General features: G+C 42.8%; 3 protein-coding genes across 3 annotated transcripts; 2 read left to right on the forward strand and 1 right to left on the reverse strand.

Moving 5' to 3' along the window:
* Positions 1–1,449: 1,449 nt before the first annotated feature.
* On the reverse strand, positions 1,450–2,600 carry LOC113028863 (GTPase IMAP family member 7-like). The gene is made up of 2 exons (XM_026179298.1): positions 2,582–2,600; positions 1,450–2,287 (listed from the first exon to the last, which is right to left on the reverse strand). The coding sequence occupies exons 1-2, from the start codon at positions 2,598–2,600 to the stop codon at positions 1,695–1,697; spliced, it is 612 nt and encodes a 203-aa protein (XP_026035083.1). The 3' UTR covers positions 1,450–1,694.
* Positions 2,601–3,377: 777 nt separating this feature from the next.
* LOC113028864 (GTPase IMAP family member 7-like) lies at positions 3,378–4,219 on the forward strand. The gene is made up of 2 exons (XM_026179299.1): positions 3,378–3,396; positions 3,496–4,219. Exons 1-2 carry the CDS (start codon positions 3,378–3,380, stop codon positions 4,206–4,208), a joined length of 732 nt encoding a protein of 243 aa, XP_026035084.1. The 3' UTR covers positions 4,209–4,219.
* Positions 4,220–13,430: 9,211 nt separating this feature from the next.
* On the forward strand, positions 13,431–14,239 carry LOC113029686 (GTPase IMAP family member 7-like). Its single transcript, XM_026180659.1, has 2 exons — positions 13,431–13,449; positions 13,542–14,239. Exons 1-2 carry the CDS (start codon positions 13,431–13,433, stop codon positions 14,237–14,239), a joined length of 717 nt encoding a protein of 238 aa, XP_026036444.1.
* Positions 14,240–24,195: the final 9,956 nt, after the last annotated feature.

The raw sequence follows: 24,195 nt of genomic DNA on the forward strand, positions 1-24,195 counted from the left end.
AAATTTTAGCTCTAACCTTTAGGGCCCTACATGGTCAGGCTCCTCAATATTTATCTGACCTGCTGAAACCACATACATCTTCTCGGGCTTTAAGGTCATTAGATCAGAGACTGCTGGTGGTACCGCGCACTCGTTTTAAAACTCGTGGTGATCGGGCCTTTCAGACGGTGGCACCACGGTTGTGGAATTCTCTTCCACTGTCTCTTCGCTGCACGGACTCCATTGATTCTTTTAAGAAACAGCTGAAGACATTTTTATTTAGAAAAGCATTTGATTAATTTCCTCTTATGCTGTTTTGATAGTTTTATTATATTACATTGTTTTATTTGCTGTTTTATTTACTGTTATATTGTTTTATATTTCCATTTTCTGTGTTGTAAAGCACTTTGTGATTTTTTTATCTGTGAAAAGTGCTATAAAAATAAATTTTACTTACTTACTTACTTACTTAGTTCTTGGTAACAAATTGCTGTCACTGGCTCTTCACTCTGAACTGGCTTTCATGTGTATTATGTAAAGTTATTTAAAATTAGAGTTTAGTGAACAGCTCATGCCCTCCCTTTGGATGCAACTCCTGACCACATTGCACTTTATACTGTTATACGACAGAACACAAATTCATTTTCAGAACATCACAGAAATATGTATTCAGCTGTTATGTTGTTATCTTTGAGATTTTTTTGAACATCTATGTCACGGTCCTGGGTCTTATGACCCAGTGTTTTGAGTTTTAGTTCATTTTGATGTTTATAGTTTATGTTAAGCCCTTCAGGTTTTCTAAGTTCATTTGTTACCATGCCTAGGTGATTTTAGTTCTTATTAATTCCCCCTCGTGTTTCCAACCCATGTTAAGTCTCCCCTGCTCTTCATGTGTTTCATGTCTGTGTCTTACGTTGTCAAGTTCTGGTTGTCATGTCTGCGTTTCATTATGTTTCCTGTTTTATTTTGGAAGGAGTCGTGTGTTCTTGGTTCTTTGTATTTAGCTTCACTGCTCCTGTCATTAGGTTCATGTTAGTCAGCTGTTTCCTCATGTGTCTCCACTTCCCCTGATCACCTCATGTGTGTATTTAAGTCCTCTGTTTTTGCATGTCATTTGTCAGGTCGTCTGCTCATCCATACCCTCACTTCAGCATTCTATGTCAGTTCACCACGTTTAAGGTTTTTCATGTTTAGCTTTAGTTCACCCAGTTTAGGCTATGGTTTAGTGTTCACCTGTGTCCTGCTGTTGTACTCCCTTTTTGCTGGCCTCAATAAACGGCTTATTTTCTGTTAAATCTACGCCACGTTCAGTTTATGGAGTTGGGTTTGGGTCCTTTTGCCAACACCTACGGTCTGCCCCAGCCAGACCGTTACAATCTAGCTGCTTTGTCTTTTCTCTGTGTTTGTCTGAATCAGTGTGGTGGAAAACAGAGACACTTTATGTACTGACAAGTTTATTTTTATTGAATTTCAGATTATTATTTTACAGTTTACAAAAGATGACAAACTTTCACTGATTTGTTAGATAAAAGTGTATAAAAACGTTTAAATAGTTCAGAAATAATTCCTTGTTTCCTTGTTTGAATGCTGATTAATATGAAATCAAGAAGAAAACACACAAAAAAATGCAGTTTATAACTGTGTTCATGCCCTTATGTGTGTCTTTGCACACACCAAAATAAAAAATCCCACTTCCAATTACTTTATTTCCTGACCTAATACAGCAACGTCTGCTGGTTTTGGATTAGGTTCATCCCTGTCTCCAGTAGCTTCTGTACCTGACTGTCATTTTGCCTGCTGTTCTCAAAGAGAACACACCTGTTGTCACATTTCTGAATTATTGCTTTCAGCTCAGGTTGACAGGTACGTAGGAAATCCTCAAACTTCATTTCTGCCTGCCGCAGGTCGTCTCCTCTGGTGAACAGGATAATTGTTTGTTTTCTAACTTTGCTTGCAAAAGCTTTTTCTAGCTTTTCTATTATGTTTCTCTCACCATCTGTAAATCTGCTTGCTTGCATCACAAGTACATACACACAAGGTCCTGACTCACAAAGCTGTTTGCACTTTTTTACATGTTTGTCCCTAACTGACGGTGCAATGTCATCATCAAAGATGTCAGGAGTATCGATCACACATACATGGAAATCATTCACTTTAGTTTCTGCCACTTGGCACTCTGAGGTGATCGGCTTGGAGCTGGGTCTAGATATGAAGGGTTTCTCTCTGAGGATGCTGTTCCCACTCGCACTCTTTCCACTCCCAGACATTCCCAAAAGGACAATGTTCCATATGGCTGGAGTGCGTCTTCCTGAATAAGTTTATAATGATGATAATGTCAGCGAAATCCCTCATTGCATTACATTCAAAATCTATAAATAATGAAAACGTAAACTCCCACAGTTGCACTAAAATACACAAAAGAGCTTATTTAACATTAGTAAATCCAGTCTTACTATTTGAAGTCTTTCTTGGATCATGAAGGACTCTTTGCTTATAACAACCGTCTGCATAATCCCTATTTAATAACCCATTTTTTAATATGAACTTCTAAAATGCTGCTTAGAAGCATTGGGGTTCACCTGCTTGTGGCTCAGTAGTGTACGGTCCAGTTTGTGATCCATAGTCAGGCCTACAATTTAATAACAGAGAAAAAATAAACCCACCTCAGCTCAAAAACTCTTTTTTTGTTTTATAAACACTTATTTGTTGTTTCTAACAATATATATATAAAAAAAATCAGAGCCCCTTGTAAAATACATTACCAGAGTTTTTCATAGCATATGTGCACATGGTTAAAGAGAATATGTTTTTCATTTTTATTTAAATAAGGTAAGCCCTAATGCTAGCTCAACAGTTCTGCACTTTCAGCTTTACCTGGCATTGGTTGTTATGAGTTGTTCCGGTTCACATCTCCTTGAATTACTGCTCTGCCGGCAACCCATACTGCAGAAACTGAATGAGTGATCTGTGGGTTCATAAGTCAGAAGCAGCAAAACTCTGAACTCTTCACTTTTGCTGAAGTACATTCATTAAGTATTTTACATTTTAAATTATAAATCATAGACTGCAGGACTTGAGAGATTGTGAAAATAAAGCGTGATGTGATATGAAATCAGAAAGGTTTTCTTTCTCTTTTTATCTGCAATACCTTTAATAACTGTCCTTTTATTTTATTGCTACAAAGCAAAGAAAAGTTTACAAGCAAAACTCACTGTGAGTGGTGGCTCTTCAATCAGGTGCAGCACAGTCTGTGCAGTGAGTGCAGACTGTGCTGCCCTCTATACCTGTCAGCTACAGGAGGAGGTGTGTCCTCTGTGGAGCTATAAATAAAAGATGTGTTTAACAGAAGCTTTATCATTCATCCCTCTCACCTGTGCAGTGACAACAGTGACATTAAGATGGATTTGTTTCCAGCAGGTAAGACCTAAAGTTAATCTTTAGGTTGGTTTGTTACCTTGGAAAGTTTTCACTGAGGTTCTTGTTACACCCTTGTGTATATGGGTTAAATCAAATTAGTTAATTGTGTTTCAGGTCCTGACTTGAGGATTGTGCTGATTGGAAAAACTGGTGTGGGCAAGAGTGCAGTTGGGAACACCATCCTGGGAAACAAACGTTTCAGATCTTGCCCTTTATCTGGGTCAGTGACTGAGGTCTGTCAAAAAGGTGTGACTCAGTGGGGTAATAGAGTAGTTAGTGTTGTAGACACACCAGGGATCCTGGACACTGCAAAATCAGATGAGCTCATCAAAAGAGAAATTGTGCGTTGTGTTGAAGTCTCGTGTCCCGGTCCTCATGTGTTCCTGTTGGTCATCCAAGTCGGTCGATTCACCAAAGAAGAGAAAGACTCCGTGGAAGACTTGCAGGAGCTGTTTGGCCCAGAGGCAAACAAGTACATGATTGTGCTCTTCACCCGTGGTGGTGATCTTGGAGGCATGACCATAGAGCAGTACGTACGTGAAGCTGAGCCTGGGCTAAAGCACATCATTGAAAGCTGTGGAAACAGGTACCACGTCTTTGACAACACCAGCAGCGACAAAAAGCAGGTGGTGGAGCTGGTCAAGAAGATTGATAACATGATGGCAGAAAATAGAGGCACACACTACACAGACGCCATGTACAAGGAGGTGGAGGAAGCACACAGACTGGGATTGACACTGCAGCAGTATAGGTTCACTGAGCCGCTGCTTAAGCGTGTCAGACTTTTTCGTATTCTTCTTGGGAGAGATTAAACTGTTGTGATAAATAGTACACGATCCAGACTGAACTGGACAGTTTTTGTACATACACATGAAAGCATGAAGTCTGTTTAGAATGACACAGTGTAGAAAGCTGTTTAGGATCATTTTATTTGAGTTATCACAAAAAATAATGAAGATATCGGTTGCTGATTGTTTGACATTGTATTAAAGTGAAATACTAATCATAATACAAGCTGTGCTTTCAAAGTGTTTCTTGTCTCTGCTTCATCTGCTCCAGCTTGTAGCGAGTTTATAATCAGGGTGGTTTGTGATATCTGAACTGAACTGTATTTTGTATTTTTGTGTGATTTTGAAATGATGAATTATGACTTCTAAGAGGAGAAGTTTGAATTTTATTTGTTTGTTTTTTAATAATAATAATGGATACTTTATTGATCCCCATGGGGAAATTACTTGTTTTTCTCTGCATTTGACCCATTTACTCAGTGAAGCAGTGGGCAGCCCACTAAGCAGGCGCCCGGGGAGCAGTGTGTAGGGACGGTACCTTGCTCAGGGGTACCTCAGGGTAGCCGTTAAGTGGATTCGAACCGCCGACCTTCCGATCATGGGGTGACCACTTTACCTACTGAGCTATCCCTGCCCCTTTTCTGGTTGTTTAAATGAAATTATTGTGAAGAAAAATTTCCTTTGGGTTCATGATTGTTAATTGTTGCTTCAACATTGTCCATTTTGATGTTTTACCTAAATAAATAATTTAAATACATCACTGTCATCAGTCATGTCTAAGTATAAAACCCCACTTTCACAATCTGAATCAGAATCAGCTTTATTTACTAAATATATGTTTTAACATCCAGGTATTTCCACGTCACATTGCATATCCAATTTTATGTCATCTTTGTTTGTCTCATGACAGCACACAGATGGCATGATAGTGTAGCTTTGTGTTGGAAAGGATCCTGGTTAACTAAGTCGCACTGGCATAGTCTCAAGGACATCCTACTGATGTATTCTGACCTTAGACTACTCTCACCAACGGTAATACTGTCCAAATGCTTTTTTTTTTGAGTGTTAATTTCTTTAAGTAAATGTGAGTATGAATAAAAAAATGGTTTAAATGAAATATCCACTGAAGTGAGTTCACTCCATTTATGTTTAAACAGTTTCACCTTTCACAAGAATGTACGCTGATTTTGTTGATTGTACTTTTAACAAATCCACAAAGCTTTCTCACTGTGAGTAATGGTAATGTAGAAGTTAAATTATATTTAATGGCATTCACAACGTATAATTTTCCAGAAATATATAAAAGACATATGTGGGTAAGTTGTATCGTCCTCTTCTCTCTAAACAGAACATACACTGTATAAGATCAATAAAAAATATTTGAAACCTATACTGGGGTATCCACTTGTGTCTGGAATAAAGTCTCTTACAGATAATATTTATCTGTCCATTTACGTATTTGACCAGCATTGACCCAGTTATCTTCTTTTTTGGGAAGACTGTGAGTTTTTGGATCTATGTACGTCAGTAACTTTTGTATCAGAATCAGAATCAGAATCAGAAAGGGTTTTACTGCCAAATGTTGAGCAGGTTTACAACATTAGGAAATTGCTGCGGTGCTTCAGTGCAAACATACTGTCATAAATTACGCTTAAATAGACATGAAATAAAAATAAGAATAAGAATTAAAAGTGCTAAATAGATAAATATATACATGATATATACATGAGTGCAGGTGGTGATCAGTGCCAAACATGGAATGATGCAGTGAACACAGCGTAGGGTCATGTGTTAGTGGCGGGAACAGTCATACGGTTATTGTTCATGTGTCCGACAGCAGAGGGGAAGAAACTGTTCTATTGGCGAGAGGTTCTGGTGCGAATGGACCGGAGCCTCCTGCCTGAGGGGAGCAGGTCAAACAGACTGTGTCCAGGGTGAGAAGGGTCAGCTGAGATCCGAGCTGCACGCCCCAGTGTCCTGGAGGTGTACAGGTCCTGCAGAGATGGGAGTCTGCAGCCAATCACCTTCTCAGCAGAGCGCACAACACGCTGCAGTCTCTGTTTGTCTGTTGTTACATTTCCTCTGCTTATTAATGATTTGCGTCATTGTGTTTACCACAGATTAGATCTAGAAGCTAAGCATGTCATGTTTTTATTTAGAAAACTCTGGGAAGGCCAAACCTTGACTCATGGTGTTTTTCCAGCCAGGTATGATTTTATTGCAGTGTCAGTGTGTTTGAGATCATTCTCATGAAGAGAATTAAGCCACTGCCAGTCACATTCTTTCCAGATGATATCACATTGTGCATCGAAATCTAACCTTACTTTTCTGCCTCAAAAGCTGATTCAGTATATCTGGACGTAATGTTTTCAGCGGGAGAAACGTTTCGTTACCTCCGGATGAAGTGAATTTTGGGATGCCCTTACTTGGATGAATGAGCATGCATCAAGATACTTACTTTTCTTGTTTTCAAATTTTTTATCAGATTTGACAAGATCTCCAACACCAAACCATGACAGAGCCTACACCCTGTTTTACAGATGGCTGTAAAAACTCTCTATAGTACCTCTCTCCAGAGCTCCTCGGTACATGTTGATGATTTGAACCAAAATTTTCAAATTCAGGTTAATTACTCTTTAAGACCTAATTTCTTGTTGTTCCTCAGCCTTTTCTCCCAGTGTCCCTTCATTAAGAATGGCTTCTTTACAGCCACCATTCTGAGATTCTTAAGAACATCATCTATTATGAACAGTTTTTCCACTTTTTAGAAGTCAAAAGTATCGCTGTCATACTTTTCATTCAGAGAATAATCTATCTGAGGTGTTCTGGATATTTTTGTTGGACACAATGAGCCAACACGAAGTTGTGCTGTGATCTTTTAACATTTGGTCCAACACTACTTTCCTATGATTAAAATCATTAATGGGCGTTCATAGCCTCTTGAAAAGGAACAAGGATTTTGGTGAGAGGATGGAACAAATTTGACAGGAAGTTGTCACAGAAGTTGGTGATGTGAAAAAAAAACTTTTAAACTGTAGGTGCAAACCCACAGACAATCTCATAATCATACAGAAAGATTCAGGAAGGTTTTCGTGAGGAAATACTTTTCTTAAAGACATGTGGTCAGAGAGAAAACCAGGAAGTTCCTTGTAACATGTAAATTTAAAAAAAAAGGCACCAAAAAGAAAACAATGCAATCATCAGCACTCAGAAAACAAATAAGCAATTATTCTATTGTTTTCAGGAGCTGGAAGAAAGATTTGTGTCTTTTAAAGTAGTTACAGTTGAAGCCACTATGACGACATTTTCTGATTTTCTAACAGAGAATCATTAGTAATCACAAAAATGTGGTTTGTGCTCAGCCAAGTCATCTTTATAAGGAGACAGAACTACATCTTCAGATGATTACTATTGCGCTCTACCATCATACATCCAGTGTGCTGATAAATTCACTGGTTGCCTTAATGCACTTTTCTACTCTATTTGAGTAGTGCTTAAAAAAAATCCTCATTCAGTAATTCATATAAGCACTTTTTTTTCTACATCTTAGTGCTTTCTAGCTAACATCTAATCTGACTTTATGCTAGTGACAGAGACTGGCCAGTTGCTTTCTGTACTTAAAATATATGTCTATGTGCTTTATTTGTTTCCTCAAAACAAATCTAACAAGGAAAAAAAGAGAACCGTCCAGTTATTTTCAAATAAGAAAAATGAAAAAAAAGAAAACACGAAATGAATCCTTTTGTCATATATGTTTTTCTCATGAGTATGATTACTGTTATTTACTTAGAATTAGGTTTAGAAAGGGATTTAGTTTTATAGAAATTCAGATAAAATCTGTAATGTGGCTAGATTACTATGTAGGAAGTACAGTGGAAACCACAGCTGTTACTTTTCATTAAGAAACTACTGGCCTATCTACAAGTAATAAATTGTTCAAGGCTTCTTAGAAAAAAACAGGGATGTTGTTGTAGGACCTGAACAAATGTGACAGAAAGTTTGATAATGATGTGGAAAAACCTGTAACACCTGTTGGATTCCACCCAGAGTGTTTTCACTGACACCTGAAGAAGCTCATAATGAAACACAAACATTCAGGAAGGTTTGCTGTGAGGAAATCACTTCCTTAAAGCCATGCCATGAGGAAGAAAAGCAGGATGTTCCTTGTATACATATTAATCAGCAAAACTGTCATTGCCTGGTTTCAGCTGATGCTTATCTTGTTCTCTCAGGCAGTTATGAGCCTTTATTTGTCACTTGCAGTTGCCTGCAGCGAAATTGAACGTTTTCTGACCATACATACATTACACAAACATCACATCAGGGAGAACGGTCAGAAGAGGTTGCGTAAAGAAAAACAAGGAAATCCATCCATTGTGTCCTGGAGGAAACGTTCCTCCAGGACACGGTGGCGAGGTTTATTAAACTCCACCGAGACAGCTGGTGACGCAAATCTGAAGGCCAATTTCACAGCTGCTCACTTCCGGCCTACCCGGCCTTCGGAGGACTCGGCCCACATAGACTGCGAAGGCCGGGTCCTCAGGGGGATGCAGCCTCTGAATTTGGACACAGCTTATAACCCATGTCACTAAAATGTTACTCTGTAGCTGAATGTGTCTTAGTTTAAGTGAAATGAGATTATTTTGACTAGAAATAAGACAAATATATGTTTTAAGATTTTGAGTTTTTGCAGTGTAGACAGTTTTTTTGTACCCTAAATATTCTTTACCCATTCAGATGAAGACAATCTTAGAAACCTGAAGAAAAATCCAATGTGTTGAAGCATGTCTACTAACTATAAATGTGATACACCACCCAATTTGAACGTTCACAGAAATAACTGATTAACATGACCTATGAATATAAAACAATCTACAACTGGAACCAGCTTCAGAGTGATATATTTTTGAATGTATGGGTATTTCTGAAAATATTTAAATACATTCCCAAAAACTGTGTCTAAATTTCTAAAAACTTGACACAAAGTAAAAAACGTTAGAACTTTTTTGTTAAAATTTTACATCAAATAAAATTCAAAATCATGTTCTCTTTTCTAAAAGCCGACATTCGTGCTCTGGTTGTATTGAAGTTCTGCCACCCTGTGGCAAAACTTTATGACTCACAAGAGAATCACGGCGCAATGTGTGTTTGTAAGAAAGACGATGTATTGTTTTGAAATATGTGTGTTAATGTCTTCATTTCATTTAATAAAATATAGGCAGTCTGTGAAACTATCATAAAAAAACTACCATGAAAAATCACTTTTTTGTAGTTTAATTAAAAAAGGTAACTTTTTATATATTCTATTTTGATTACTTTCTGTTTTTATTTTTTGTGTTTTTGGCTTATAGCTAAAGACAATCAAATAATTCTTATCTGGCTCTTACAATTGTAGTTGTGAAACTCTCATTAGTGATACAATGTACATTCAGATTACTACAGATGTGTGTCTTACAGACCATTATATAAAAACAGAACAAAACACTGTGACAAACATGATTTATCACAGTGATAGTCATTCAAAACATGACTATCAAATGTGATCATGTGAAACACGAATTCCAGAAAAGTTGGGACATTCTTTGAATTTTAACAAAATGTAAACTAAAAGACTTTCAAATCACATGACCTAATATTTTCTCTATAACAGAATGTAAATGACACAACAAATGATTAAACCATGAAATTTTACTTTTTTATACAATTTTATTTAATTTTTGTGCATAAAAAATTCTTAGTTTGAACATTCATGTGATTCATAATGTGATTTTCAAGTATTTTAGTTGCTCAAACTTTAAGAACGACGCATTTTTTCTGGAATTTAGGTTGCATGTTTTGGCTTGATATTATCCATACAAAAAAGTTTCATTAATAGTGATTTACAATTGACTAGTTTGTTTGGATGCATTCCAGATATGCTTCATTATGCTGGGATCATTCTGTCGTTCACAGCCTTAGATGAAACCAGAAGGTGAAATGTAAAAAGAATATTTTAGAAGTGACAAATTCTTCAACCACACGCTGTCCTTTAAATTCACCAGCAATGAATGCACTTGATAAATAACTGCACTGTTACAAAAAACATCGTAAAACAATGGTAATCTTCCGGCAGCTGGGGTGCCATAATACGACCGTGAAATAACAGAAAATAACTGTCCCATAAAAATATGGTTATTTTCAGTAATGAAAATAGAGTTTGTTGCGCTAATTTGACATGGGATTCTGCCTTTTCCAAGTGCTTTTAGACATTAAATTAGGAACATTTTTACACGATCAAACAATGAAATTACCTATAAACAAGGTCACTGAATGTGGAAATATGAATCATAATAAGTAAATGTACAGAAATATACAGTTAACAGTTGGTTCGAATAATAATTGATTGGATGTCCAGGGACAGACTGACAGAGGCGAGGCTGCCATATCGCACCATCGGCCCCTTTGGCCATCACTAGTAGGCGGTAGATGAAGAGTCTTGACCACGGACACAACGACGGAGAGTGTCCGAGCCGGGGCGCGAACCGGCAATCTTTTGATCACAAGGCGAACTGCCAACCCTTGAGCCACGAACGGCCTAACTAGCAATGATAATAATACTTATGTGATGCAACACAAGCTTATAGGGATCATGTTATTACTTTTCCATAGCATTACATTTGAATTCGATCTTTCAAATAACGGACAGATATTTGTGAGATCATGATACATTTGTATCATTTGTATTTTAACAATCTAAATATGCATATGTACAGACAGATACATTTTAATTCAATTTAATTATGTTGTATTACTGATAGGTTTTGTATTGTTGATTGTCATTTATGCTTAGAAACATTTACTCATATATGCTTAGAAGTGTATAATCATTTGTAGATTGAAAGAATGTTTTATCTTAAAGGAGGTCTGTATTAACTCTGTGTAGAAGGAAGTGCATTCATTCGTCTAGAGTGTATCCTTGGTATAAATCACATACTCCCTAGGAGAGTTTCTTTGATTTATGGTATAGCAAGCATACGTATATCTGTTTAAGTATAAACACATACACAGGCAAGGTACTCTTTGTGTGAATGTAGACGTCATATGTTAATGAACTTATGCATATTCATGTAACCTCAATAAAAGAACAGTGGTACGGGAGAACGGACGAGAGCAACCGGGTCAGGCGAGGGAACGGCGCCTCTTCGGTCTCTCCCGTGCACGAGTAACATGAAGAACTTGCCTACTTTGTGTCTTGCTTTGCGGTGTAATTATATTGTCTTCAACGTTCCAGCGAATAGGTTTATGCTACAAACCTATCAATTACATTAGGCAAGGCAAGGCAAGTTTATTTGTATAGCACAATTCAACAACAAGGTGATTCAAAGTGCTTTACAGAGACATTAGAAACAAAAACAAATAAAAAGCATGATTTAAAATTGATTAAAACAAGCAAACAAACAAACTAACTAATTAACAAACAAACAAACAAACAAAACAGTATATAAAATCAAAACAGATAAAATCAAAACAGATAAAATCAGTAGTTAAAATGTTAGTTTTGAAATTTAAGCTTAAAAGTGTGGATTTGGTGCTTTATTCAAATGCAGCTGAGAACAGGTGAGTCTTCAACCTGGATTTAAATAAACTGAGTGTTTCAGCTGATCTGAGGCTTTCTGGGAGTTTGTTCCAGATATAAGGAGCATAAAAGCTGAATGCAGCTTCTCCGTGTCTGGTTCTGACTCTGGGAACTGATAAAAGACCGGATCCAGATGACCTGAGGGATCTGGAAGGTTCATGCTGGGTCAGGAGGTCGCTGATGTATTTTGGTCCTAAACCATTCAGAGCTTTATAGACCAGCATCAGAACTTTAAAGTCTATCCTCTGACGGACAGGCAGCCAGTGTAAAGACCTCAGAGCTGGACTGATGTGGTCCACTTTTTTGGTCTTAGTGAGGACTCGAGCAGCAGAGTTCTGAATGAGCTGTAGTTGTCTGACTGATTTTTTAGGTTACAGTGATTACAGTGATTTAACGTTAATTTACATTCAAAATGTGAAGTCAAAGTCTATTTACGTAACTTTAATGATATTCTAGAGGAACAGAACATTACTGTAAAATGCACAGTAAAATACCTTCATATTAGGGTTTTTTCCTACGGTCGCAGCGTTACCCGCGACCGTGTTGTTAGTTCACATTCATTGGCCGATGCTTAGCGTCATGTTATTTATATTAATTGCAATTCCTACCTCTACATTTCTTTTTCAAAATATATAATTAGCACAGTGTGTCCGTGCAATGTTTTACATTGTGGCATGCAATCTTAACAACGAAGCTCACAGAGAGAGATTGAGCTTGTTGTTTAACCCCAAGCTGGTAGGGGGAGCTCTTTATTAAAACACTTGCTGTGCTACAATGTGCCTCAAGGTTCAACAACAGCACAACAGAAGTCACTCATGGTACAGCACTCTCTCTACAAAACAACAACTGTCAGTGACGCTGCACCACGGCGTAAACACAACATTCAAGATAATGAATAATGGCAGAAATGAACTTTCTCCAAAGGGTGGCGGGTGTCTAACTTAGAGATAGGTTGAAGAGTTCGGCCGTCCATGAATGGCTCAGAGTCGAGCCGCTACTCCTCCACATTATAAGGAACCAGTTGGGGTGGTTCCGGCATCTGACAAGGATGCCTCCTGGGTGAGGTATTGCAGGCATTTCCCATTATATGTTACAATGGGTAGGACTAGACATCACCTCAGATGTAATGTTGAAGAAAAAGAGGGGGGAGAATGGTGACCAGGTACAAAAGTTTCATGCAGAAGAGATAAGCTGCATTTTCTTCTTTTTTCTATGTTTTACTTTAACATGATTTATCAGCAGCTCCATCACACAAATATTGATTTCAACATGATTTTTTTCACTCAGTTACATAATGTAGGAATGTGTTGATCAAAAATGTATTTTGATAAATATTTATATTTTTAACGAAGAATTAAAAATGATTTAATATTAGCAAAAGCACACATAAATAAACTCTTCTTCTGTATCACTTTACCCATGGAAAGACTAGTTATTATTTCCTTTTACCCTCAAACAATGTCCAAAAGGTAAAACAGAAATCCAAAACTGGAAGAACCAGTTTGAACCCACAGCTCTGTCACTGTCAAATGCCAGAGGCATGCCAGCTGTAAAGCTATAAAAGCACTGTGTTGAACAGAGGCTTTAACATTCATCTCTCTCACCTGCGCAGTGACAACAGTGAAGTTAAGATGGCTTCATTTCCACTATGTAAGATTTATAGTTAATCTTCATCAAATAAAAGTAGTGAATTGTGTTTGAGGTCCTGTGAAGTGAATTGTGAATTGTGAATTGTGTTTCAGGGCCTGATTTGAGCATTGTGATGATTGGGAAAACTGGTGTGGGTAAGAGCGCTGTTGGAAACACCATCCTGGGAAAAACAAATTTCAGCTCTTGTCCCTTACTGGGGTCAGTGACCGAGGTCTGTGAAAAAGGTGTGGCACAGATGGGTAACAGGTCAGTTAGTGTTGTAGACACACCAGGGATCATGGACGTTGCGAATTCAGATGAGTTCATCAAAAAAGAAATCAAGAAATGTGTTGAAGACTCCTCTCCCGGTCCTCATGTGTTCCTGTTGGTCTTCCAAGTGGGTCGATTCACTAAGGAGGAGAAAAACTCAGTGAAAGCCCTGCAGGAGCTGTTTGGCCCAGAGATAAACCAGCACATGATTGTGCTGTTCACCCGTGGCGGCGATCTTGAAGACATGACCATAGAGGAGTATGTAAATGAAGCTGATCTTGGACTTCAGCACATCATTGAAAGCTGTGGAAACAGGTTCCACGTCTTTGACAACACCAGCAGTGACAGAAAGCAGGTGGAGCAGCTGGTCAAGAAGATTGATGACATGGTGGCAGCAAATGGAGGCATACGCTACACAAACGCCATGTATAGACAGGTGGAGGAAGCACACAGTAAGGGATTGGCCGTGGATGAGTGTAAATTCACTGAGTCGCTGTTTCAGCGTATCAAAATGTTTCGTACTGTTCTTCATGGAGATTAAATTATTGTAATAAATAGTGATGAATCTAGTCTAAACAGGACAGTTTCTGTACCCATTTGTAAGTCTAGTCTGACACAGACTTACAGTGTAGACAGCTGTCTACATTATTTAACTTTATCTTTTGGTATTCAAGAGAAAAGCATTATAAAGTGAAATAATAATCATAGTACGAGCTTTTCTCTACTGCATCTGCTCCAATTTGTAGTGAGTTTGCAACCCTGATGGTTTGGTGTTAAATTTATTTTAAATAGTGTGTTTTATGCATATTTTCAGTCAATGACTTGTTTTTAAATGATGGCATGAAGTTTGAAATGTATTTTCTTTTCTTTGCCATTTTTGTCTGAAAATATTGTGAAAAGCATTTAATTTTGTCAATGATTGTTTATTGTTGCTTCAGTGTAATTCTTTTAAATGTTATATCTCAATAAATAATTTCAATGCATCGCTGTCATCATTTCTTTCTAATTCTAAAACACTGCTTTCTTTTTTTTTTTTTTTTTTGTCCCGTTTGGATCTATAGCCATCAGAATTGTTGTCTTGAGGCCAAGAAAGATGCCAAGCGGATTTATTTTACCAAGTGGATCATCATGGCCTTGCCATATTGGTCCATTTGATTGACCTTTATTATAATTATGAATTTATTTTATTTTCAGTTGCAAACGGGACGGACATAACTGTGGGATAGGACAGGGGGAAAGAATGAAAGAAAGAGGGGGAGAGAAAGAAAGAAAACCAAAGGGGAGAAGAGACGGTGAGAAGGGGGGGAAGAGAGAAAAAAAAAAAAAAAAAAAAAAAAAAAAGGTATGGAGGAGATCAAAACTCCAGACATCCAGAGGCCCCCAGAACACAAGAGACCAAGGAAGACCCACAGAGGGGCAGCTGCGCCACTGTCCCAGTAAGAGCTGAGGAGAGTCCCAGATGAGGGCTCACTCAGCAGCCGCGGAGCAGAAGCCAGGGTGAGTTGCAGTGACGCGCCCGTGAGCTCCGCCGGCAGCCAGCTGTGCCTGAGTGACCGAGCCCCAGGCCGAGAGGTCGGGGGCACCCCACCTCCGAAGTGGCCCGAGCGAGCCCCAGGCTCCAGGCCCCGATAAGCGGCCGCCAAGGAGTGAGCCGGTGTGTACCCGGACGCCCACCCCCAGACACAAAGAACCACCAACGCACCGACACCTGAGGGAGTCCGCCACTGGCAGGGGAAGTGGTGGTGGGTGGAGATAGGCCTCCAAACCTTGGAGGGCCTGAGATGTCCCCAGAGAGGTGGCGTCTGATACCCAACCTGACATATAGACACAGACATACAGGCACACACAGACACAAACATCCATTCCCACCCTCATGCTCTCATATGCACTTACTCCACACTCAACCAACGTGGAGACAGACATAAAGAGACGCTGTACACACTATCACACTCCCCAAGCATACTCTACGAACCGGGTCTAGGTACTCTTGCCCCTGGAGGGGGGAACTGCACCCAGACCCTGGTGTTTCCAGTCTACATAAACATGGCTATCAAAATTGCCCATGTATGTTTTTTTCTTAATGATGCTATTTTATGCATATGTATAAAAATATATGGAAATAAGCTGCCTTCTTCCTGTTTCGTGCAATGTGTTGGTTTTTTTGTGTGTCATATGTCATTTACTCAGTTATTACATTACTTACTAATATCGTCATGTACTGTATGTACAGTGAGTATAGTACTGGGGTTGTATTTATCAGAATGCAGACAAATAATGTTGGTCAGTAAACAGTAAAGCTGTATTTGGTTTCCTTACTTTTTAACTCAGACATGGGCCGAGTATGTGTTCCCAGTTTATTTGATGTATTTTTGAATCCCTTCAGTAGCCATTTTCAGAATAGAGTATTTTCTACAGTTTCCCAATAACTGAGAAATGTGAATGAAATTAAAGTTTTGGAACTAAAAATATGAAAATACCTAAAAGTCAGAGGTTAGGAAAATTAAAAAGATTCCCAACAACATCACACTGCATCTGGATCATAACAAAGTGAGCTCTTCCTTATGACTGCCCTCTACAGCAAGTCCAGGTGTAACTACAGACTTTATGTCAACCAGTCAGTTGCACATTAATAATGGAATAAAGTGAATTAATAAAAATGTTATTTACTATACACTGTTCCAAAAAATAGTAATGTCAAATTATTTTACTGTGTAGTTTACAGTCGTGTACTGTTTTTCTAGAATATCATTACATTTACATAAGTAGACTGATCTGACACGTCAAATGTAAAATAACATAACATCACTGTAAATGTAATAAAAAACAATTTACTTGTTTTTTAAATATACTTTTTTGTACATATGCATATTTAGATTGTAAAAATGCATCCAGAAATGTCTCCCATCATGCCTTGGGACATGTGTTGCTGTTTAGATGTTCTTGTTCTATTGTTTATGGTTACGTTACTTTTAACTGTTATCTTGAATGTTGTGTTTACGCCTGTCATGAGTCGCTGTGTGGCAGGCAGGAGTTGGATGCAAAATGCAGGCACTCAGGCATGAGGTTTAAACACAAACAAACTCAGCTTTATTTGCTGGCAGGGGCAAGTCATAAAAAAGGCAAACTAAACTAAACTAAACTGGAAACTCATAAACAAAACTCAGTGAGACACAGGGAGATCCAAACAGCATGAGGGACGACGCGACACGGACACAGAGAAACACAAGGCTTAAATACACAGAGGGAGCAATCAGGGAATGAGTAACAGGGGGGAAACACAGCTGGGGCAAATCAGGCCTAACGAGACAAAGGAAGCACAACCAGACGCATTTACATGAGAACACGGACTTTCAAAGTAAAACAGGAAACATAACACAGACTGAACTTTAGACACACAGACAGGCACTACAGAGGGAACAGAGACGTGGGACCAGGGCAGACACGAAACAAATGAAACACAACGAGCCAGAAACCAAAACACAGGGAACAAAGTCCAAAACAACAGCACTGAGGCCCAGGAACAGTCCAAAAGCAAACAAACAAAAGAGCCCACGAAAGGCGCAGAGGCCCAGGCAACAGTCTCGAAAAGTTCAGGGGGCCGGCCCGGAGGCTGACGGCACAACAGTCCAAACCGGGGCAGTTCAGGGGGGCGGCCCGGAGGCTGACGGCCCAAGAGCCCAGAAAACAATTCAGGAGGCCGGGCAGGCGGGAAGCACCGGCGGCGACGGAACAGATCAGGAGGGTGGCCGGGCAGGAGGCACCGGCGGCGACGTAGTTCAGGGGGCCGTCCATGATGGCGGCGTAGTTCAGGGAGCCGTCCATGATGGCAACGACGTCCAGACATCGGCCGAACAGGAAGTGCAGGACGAGCAGGCCGGACGGGACGTGCTGGCCGGACTGGACATGCAGGACGAACAGGACCAGACGGCATGGGGACCTCAGGCGCAGACGAAGCTAGACGGAGCGAGGCAGGACCAGGCGACGCCAAAGGCGAAGACACGGAGGCTGGGCCAGGCGACGCCGAAGGCGAAGACACGGAGGCTGGACCAGGCGGAGCTGAAGACACGGAGTCTGGACCAGGCGAAGGTGGTGGCGCTGCAGGCGACGGCGTGGGAGCCGCAAGTGGTTGCTGAACGGGCCCCTCGGACCCTCCAGCGGAGGCAGGAGGCTGGACGGGCCCCTCGGACCCTCCAGCGGGAACAGACGGCTGAAGCGGTCCCTCGGACCCTCCAGCGGGAACAGACGGCTGAAGCGGTTCCTCGGACCCTCAAGCGGAAGCAGGTTGCTGGACGGGCCCCTCGGACCCTCCAGCGGGAACAAACGGCTGAGCAGCCAAGTGACCCTGTGGCTGAGCAGCTGATGCAAAAAATATAGCCCCAGAATAAATAGTCCCATGGCCCGAAGAAAGAGAAAAAGTGTCCTTTTCACTCACCACAGCCGGCTGTTTTGACATCCGGCTGTGGGGTGACACGTCCGGCTGTGGGGTGACACGCCGGTGGCGTGGCCACCGCTTCCTCCTCGGTGATGGCTCCAATGGGCCGGGCAACTCCAAGTCCGGCGGGCTGGGCAGCACATCTTTCTCCGAGTTGGGTAGGTGAGCGGTAGCAACAGGGGGATGCAGAAGAAGCTCATTAAGGAAAAACTCCTGTATGAGTGGGTGAAGTGAGTCCAAAAGCCAGGGGAGACCAGAAACCAGTCGCTGTAGCCGGTTCGCTACAGCACGCTGAAATTCCTCCCCAGGATGATTCAGCCACAGGTCACATAATTTATCCACTGAATAAATTATATCCTCCCTGAGCTCTTCAGACGGGGCAAGTGCTGCTGGGTCCATGTACTGGTCGCGTCATTCTGTCATGAGTCGCTGTATGGCAGGCAGGAGTTGGACGCAAAATGAAGGCACTCAGGCATCAGGTTTAAATACAAACAAACTCAGCTTTATTTGCTGGCAGGGGAAAGTAATAAAAAAGGCAAACTGATTTGCCATTCCCATTGATCTTGTACAATTCTAGGCATTCCAGTATCCAGCTGTGGGGCATTGAGTCATAGGCCTTCTTGTAATCAATCCAGGCAGTGCACAGGTTGGTCAGGCTGGTCTTGCAGTCTCGGCTGACTGTTCTGTCTACCAGTAGCTGGTGTTTTGCACCTCTGGTATTCTTGCCAATTCCTTTCTGTGTCCCGCTCATGTATTGACCCATGTGCCTGTTCATCTTAGCCGATATGATGCCTGACAGGAGCTTCCATGTAGTACTGAGGCAGGTTATTGGTCGGTAGTTGGAGGGGACCGGTCCCTTCTTGGGGTCCTTGGGGATCAGGACCGTCCGACCTTCGGTTAGCCATTCCGGGTGTCTCTCGTTAATTAGCAGCTGGTTCATTTGTGCTGCCAGACGCTCGTGGAGTGCAGTCAGCTTCTTTAGCCAGTAGGTGTGAACCATGTCGGGCCCTGGTGCTGTCCAACTCTTCATACTGGAGACCCTTTCTTGGATATCTGCCACTGTGATGGTTACTGGACCCTGTTCAGGGAGGTCGCTGTGGTCTGCCCTCAGATCCACTAGCCACTGAGCATTGCCGTTATGGGTTGCGTCCTTCTCCCATATGCTCTTCCAGTATTGCTCCGTCTCCAGCCTTGGTGGTGCTGTTCTCTTATTATTGTTCCCTTGCCACTGAGAGTACATATATATATACATATATATCTACATATATCTACATATATATATATATATGTATATAAAACACCCAGCACGCCCCTGCGGGCGGTTTATCCTTCAAGCTCGGGTCCTCTACCAGAGGCCTGGGAGCTTGAGGGTCCTGCGCAGTATCTTAGCTGTTCCCAGGACTGCGCTCTTCTGGACAGAGATCTCCGATGTTGTTCCCGGGATCTGCTGGAGCCACTCACCTATCTTGGGAGTCACCGCACCTAGTGCTCCGATTACCACGGGGACCACCGTTACCTTCACCCTCCACATCCTCTCGAGCTCTTCTCTGAGCCCTTGGTATTTCTCCAGCTTCTCGTGTTCCTTCTTCCTGATATTGCTGTCATTCGGAACCGCTACATCGATCACTACGGCCGTCTTCTTCTGTTTGTCTACCACCACTATGTCCGGTTGGTTAGCCACCACCATTTTGTCCGTCTGTATCTGGAAGTCCCACAGGATCTTAGCTCGGTCATTCTCCACCACCCTTGGGGGCATCTCCCATTTTGACCTCGGGACTTCCAGGTTATACTCCGCACAGATGTTCCTGTACACTATGCCGGCCACTTGGTTATGGCGTTCCATGTATGCCTTGCCTGCTAGCATCTTGCACCCTGCTGTTATGTGCTGGATTGTCTCTGGGGCATCTTTACACAGCCTGCACCTGGGGTCTTGCCTGGTGTGATAGACCCCAGCCTCTATGGATCTTGTGCTCAGAGCTTGTTCTTGTGCTGCCATGATTAGTGCCTCTGTGCTGTCTTTCAGTCCAGCTTTGTCCAGCCACTGGTAGGATTTCTGGATATCAGCCACCTCCTCTATCTGCCGGTGGTACATACCGTGCAGGGTCCTGTCCTTCCATGATAGTTCCTCGTCTCCCTCCTCTTTCTTGGGTTTCTGCTGCCTGAGGTATTCACTGAGCACTCGGTCAGTTGGGGCCATCTTCCCAATGTATTCTTGGATGTTCGTTGTCTCATCCTGGACTGTGGTGCTGACACTCACCAGTCCCCGGCCCCCTTCCTTCCGCTTAGCGTACAGCCTCAGGGTGCTGGACTTGGGGTGAAACCCTCCATGCATGGTAAGGAGCTTTCTTGTCTTTATGTCAGTGGCTTCTATCTCCTCCTTTGGCCAGCCTATTACCCCAGCAGGGTACCTGATCACGGGCAGGGCGTACGTGTTGATGGCCCGGATCTTGTTCTTACCATTCAGCTGACTCCTCAGGACTTGCCTGACCCTCTGCAGGTACTTGGTGGTTGCAGCTTTTCTAGCGGCCTCTTCATGGTTCCCATTTGCCTGCGGGATCCCCAAGTACTTGTAACTGTCCTCTATGTCTGCAATGTTGCCTTCTGGTAGTTCAATCCCCTCAGTTCTGACTACCTTCCCTCTCTTTGTTACCATCCGACTACACTTCTCCAGTCCGAACGACATTCCAATGTCATTGCTGTATAGCCTGGTAGTGTGGATCAGTGAATCGATGTCTCGTTCACTCTTGGCATACAGCTTGATGTCATCCATGTACAGGAGGTGGCTGACAACTGCTCCGTTCCGTAGTCGGTATCCGTAGCCAGTCTTGTTAATGATCTCACTGAGGGGGTTCAGGCCTATGCAGAACAGCAGTGGGGACAGAGCATCTCCTTGGTAGATCCCGCACTTGATGGTGACTTGTGCTATGGGCTTGGAGTTGGCCTCTAGTGTTGTACGCCACATCCCCATTGAGTTCCTGATGAAGGCTCTTAGGGTCCCATTGATCTTGTACAATTCTAGGCATTCCAGTATCCAGCTGTGGGGCATTGAGTCATAGGCCTTCTTGTAATCAATCCAGGCAGTGCACAGGTTGGTCAGTCTGGTCTTGCAGTCTCGGCTGATTGTTCTGTCTACCAGTAGCTGGTGTTTTGCGCCTCTGGTATTCTTGCCAATTCCTTTCTGTGTCCCGCTCATGTATTGACCCATGTGCCTGTTCATCTTAGCCGATATGATGCCTGACAGGAGCTTCCATGTAGTACTGAGGCAGGTTATTGGTCGGTAGTTGGAGGGGACCGGTCCCTTCTTGGGGTCCTTGGGGATCAGGACCGTCCGGCCTTCAGTTAGCCATTCCGGGTGTCTCTCGTTAACTAGCAGCTGGTTCATTTGTGCTGCCAGACGCTCGTGGAGTGCAGTCAGCTTCTTCAGCCAGTAGGCGTGAACCATGTCGGGCCCTGGTGCTGTCCAACTCTTCATACTGGAGACCCTTTCTTGGATATCTGCCACTGTGATGGTTACTGGACCCTGTTCAGGGAGGTCGCTGTGGTCTGCCCTCAGCTCCTCTAGCCACTGAGCATTGCCGTTATGGGTTGCATCCTTCTCCCATATGCTCTTCCAGTATTGCTCCGTCTCCAGCCTTGGTGGTGCTGTTCTCTTATTGTTCCCTTGCCACTGAGAGTACACCTTTGCTGGTTCTGTGGAGAACAGCTGGTTTATTCTCCTGCCTTCTATCTCTCTGGTGTACCTCCTCAAGCGGCTGGCCAAGGCTGTGAGTCTTTGCTTGGCAGTTTCCAAGGCCTCAGGTATGGACAGCTTGCTGTATTTCTTAGGCACCTTATTCGTCGCACCTTTCTGCAACTCCGTTAGTTGGCTAACCTCTCTCCGTGCTACTTTGATCTTGCCCTCTAGCCTCCTTCTCCATGGAGGGTACTGCCCCTTGTGGCTGTTCAACTTGTAGCCAAGCATCTCACTGATCACTGCTGCCGTAATGTAGATCAGCTTGTTAGTGTCGGTAATCGTGGTTGTAGGTATTGCCCGTAGTGCTGCATTAACATCATCTAGCAGACCTTCTGAGGGTACTTCACGTAATCTTGGTAACCGGCTACGGGGGATCCAGGTTTCAAGCTTGGCCATGATCCTATTTTTCAGGTCAGTTCCTCTCGCACTCAACGATCCTTCTCCTATCACACTTGGGGCTATGTACCCAATCTCGGGTGGGGGTGATGATATCTCCCCCCTGACCTGGCGTCCTGACTCCTCCTTGCCGTAGCATTTGTGTTGTACCTCGTCAATCTCTAGCTGTGAGAGCAGTCCCTTCTTTCGAATGTTGGAACACTGAGCTACTAGTTGTTTCGCCGTCATTGTGGATGTTGGGTATCGAAGAATCCATAGGTCCCTCATCCTATTCATGTAGCCCCTTCCGCCGGGGTTACTTGCGTAGTAGCATTCCAACAACGCCCTGTTTTCGTCCCTTGCCCACCGATGCCTTCTTGTTCCAGTAGCCCACTTTTCGTCAGGGTGCCCTGGTTCCTCAACACCTGACGCGGACCTTGTTGATCCGGGCGACGTCCGAGCCGGCATGCCTTCATATTTATCTGTCTCGCTCATGTCTGCGGTAGGCTTGCTTAGCATAGGGGGTCTAGCCTTAGGACCCTTACTGGATACAGACGCCCCAGGCAGGAATCGAACTTGCGATCCTCTGTTCCAAAGGCGTGTAGTCTAACCACTATGCTATCCAGCTATGCTATATATATATATATATATATATCTACATATATATAAAAAAAAAAACCACCCAGCACGCCCCTGCGGGCGGTTTATCCTTCAAGCTCGGGTCCTCTACCAGAGGCCTGGGAGCTTGAGGGTCCTGCAGTATCTTAGCTGTTCCCAGGACTGCGCTCTTCTGGACAGAGATCTCCGATGTTATTCCCGGGATCTGCTGGAGCCACTCGCCTAGCTTGGGAGTCACCGCACCTAGTGCTCCGATTACCACGGGGACCACCGTTACCTTCACCCTCCACATCCTCTCGAGCTCTTCTCTGAGCCCTTGGTATTTCTCCAGCTTCTCGTGTTCCTTCTTCCTGATATTGCTGTCATTCGGAACCGCTACATCGATCACTACGGCCGTCTTCTTCTGTTTGTCTACCACCACTATGTCCGGTTGGTTAGCCACCACCATTTTGTCCGTCTGTATCTGGAAGTCCCACAGGATCTTAGCTTGGTCATTCTCCACCACCCTTGGGGGCATCTCCCATTTTGACCTCGGGACTTCCAGGTTATACTCGGCACAGATGTTCCTGTACACTATGCCGGCCACTTGGTTATGGCGTTCCATGTATGCCTTGCCTGCTAGCATCTTGCACCCTGCTGTTATGTGCTGGATTGTCTCTGGGGCATCTTTACACAGCCTGCACCTGGGGTCTTGCCTGGTGTGATAGACCCCAGCCTCTATGGATCTTGTGCTCAGAGCTTGTTCTTGTGCTGCCATGATTAGTGCCTCTGTGCTGTCTTTCAGTCCAGCTTTGTCCAGCCACTGGTAGGATTTCTGGATATCAGCCACCTCCTCTATCTGCCGGTTTTACATACCGTGCAGGGGCCTGTCCTTCCATGATGGTTCCTCGTCTCCCTCCTCTTTCTTGGGTTTCTGCTGCCTGAGGTATTCACTGAGCACTCGGTCAGTTGGGGCCATCTTCCCAATGTATTCTTGGATGTCACGAGAAGCTGGAGAAATACCAAGGGCTCAGAGAAGAGCTCGAGAGGATGTGGAGGGTGAAGGTAACGGTGGTCCCCGTGGTAATCGGAGCACTAGGTGCGGTGACTCCCAAGCTAGGCGAGTGGCTCCAGCAGATCCCGGGAATAACATCAGAGATCTCTGTCCAGAAGAGCGCAGTCCTGGGAACAGCTAAGATACTGCGCAGGACCCTCAAGCTCCCAGGCCTCTGGTAGAGGACCCGAGCTTGAAGGATAAAGCGCCCGCAGGGGCGTGCTGGGTGTTATATATACACATATATATATATATATATATACACATATATACATATATCACTGACTTTCAGCTTGTGTTTGTGGA

This window comes from Astatotilapia calliptera, chromosome 9, assembly GCF_900246225.1.
Source record: "Astatotilapia calliptera chromosome 9, fAstCal1.2, whole genome shotgun sequence".
In the NCBI taxonomy this organism is placed as follows: domain Eukaryota; kingdom Metazoa; phylum Chordata; class Actinopteri; order Cichliformes; family Cichlidae; genus Astatotilapia; species Astatotilapia calliptera.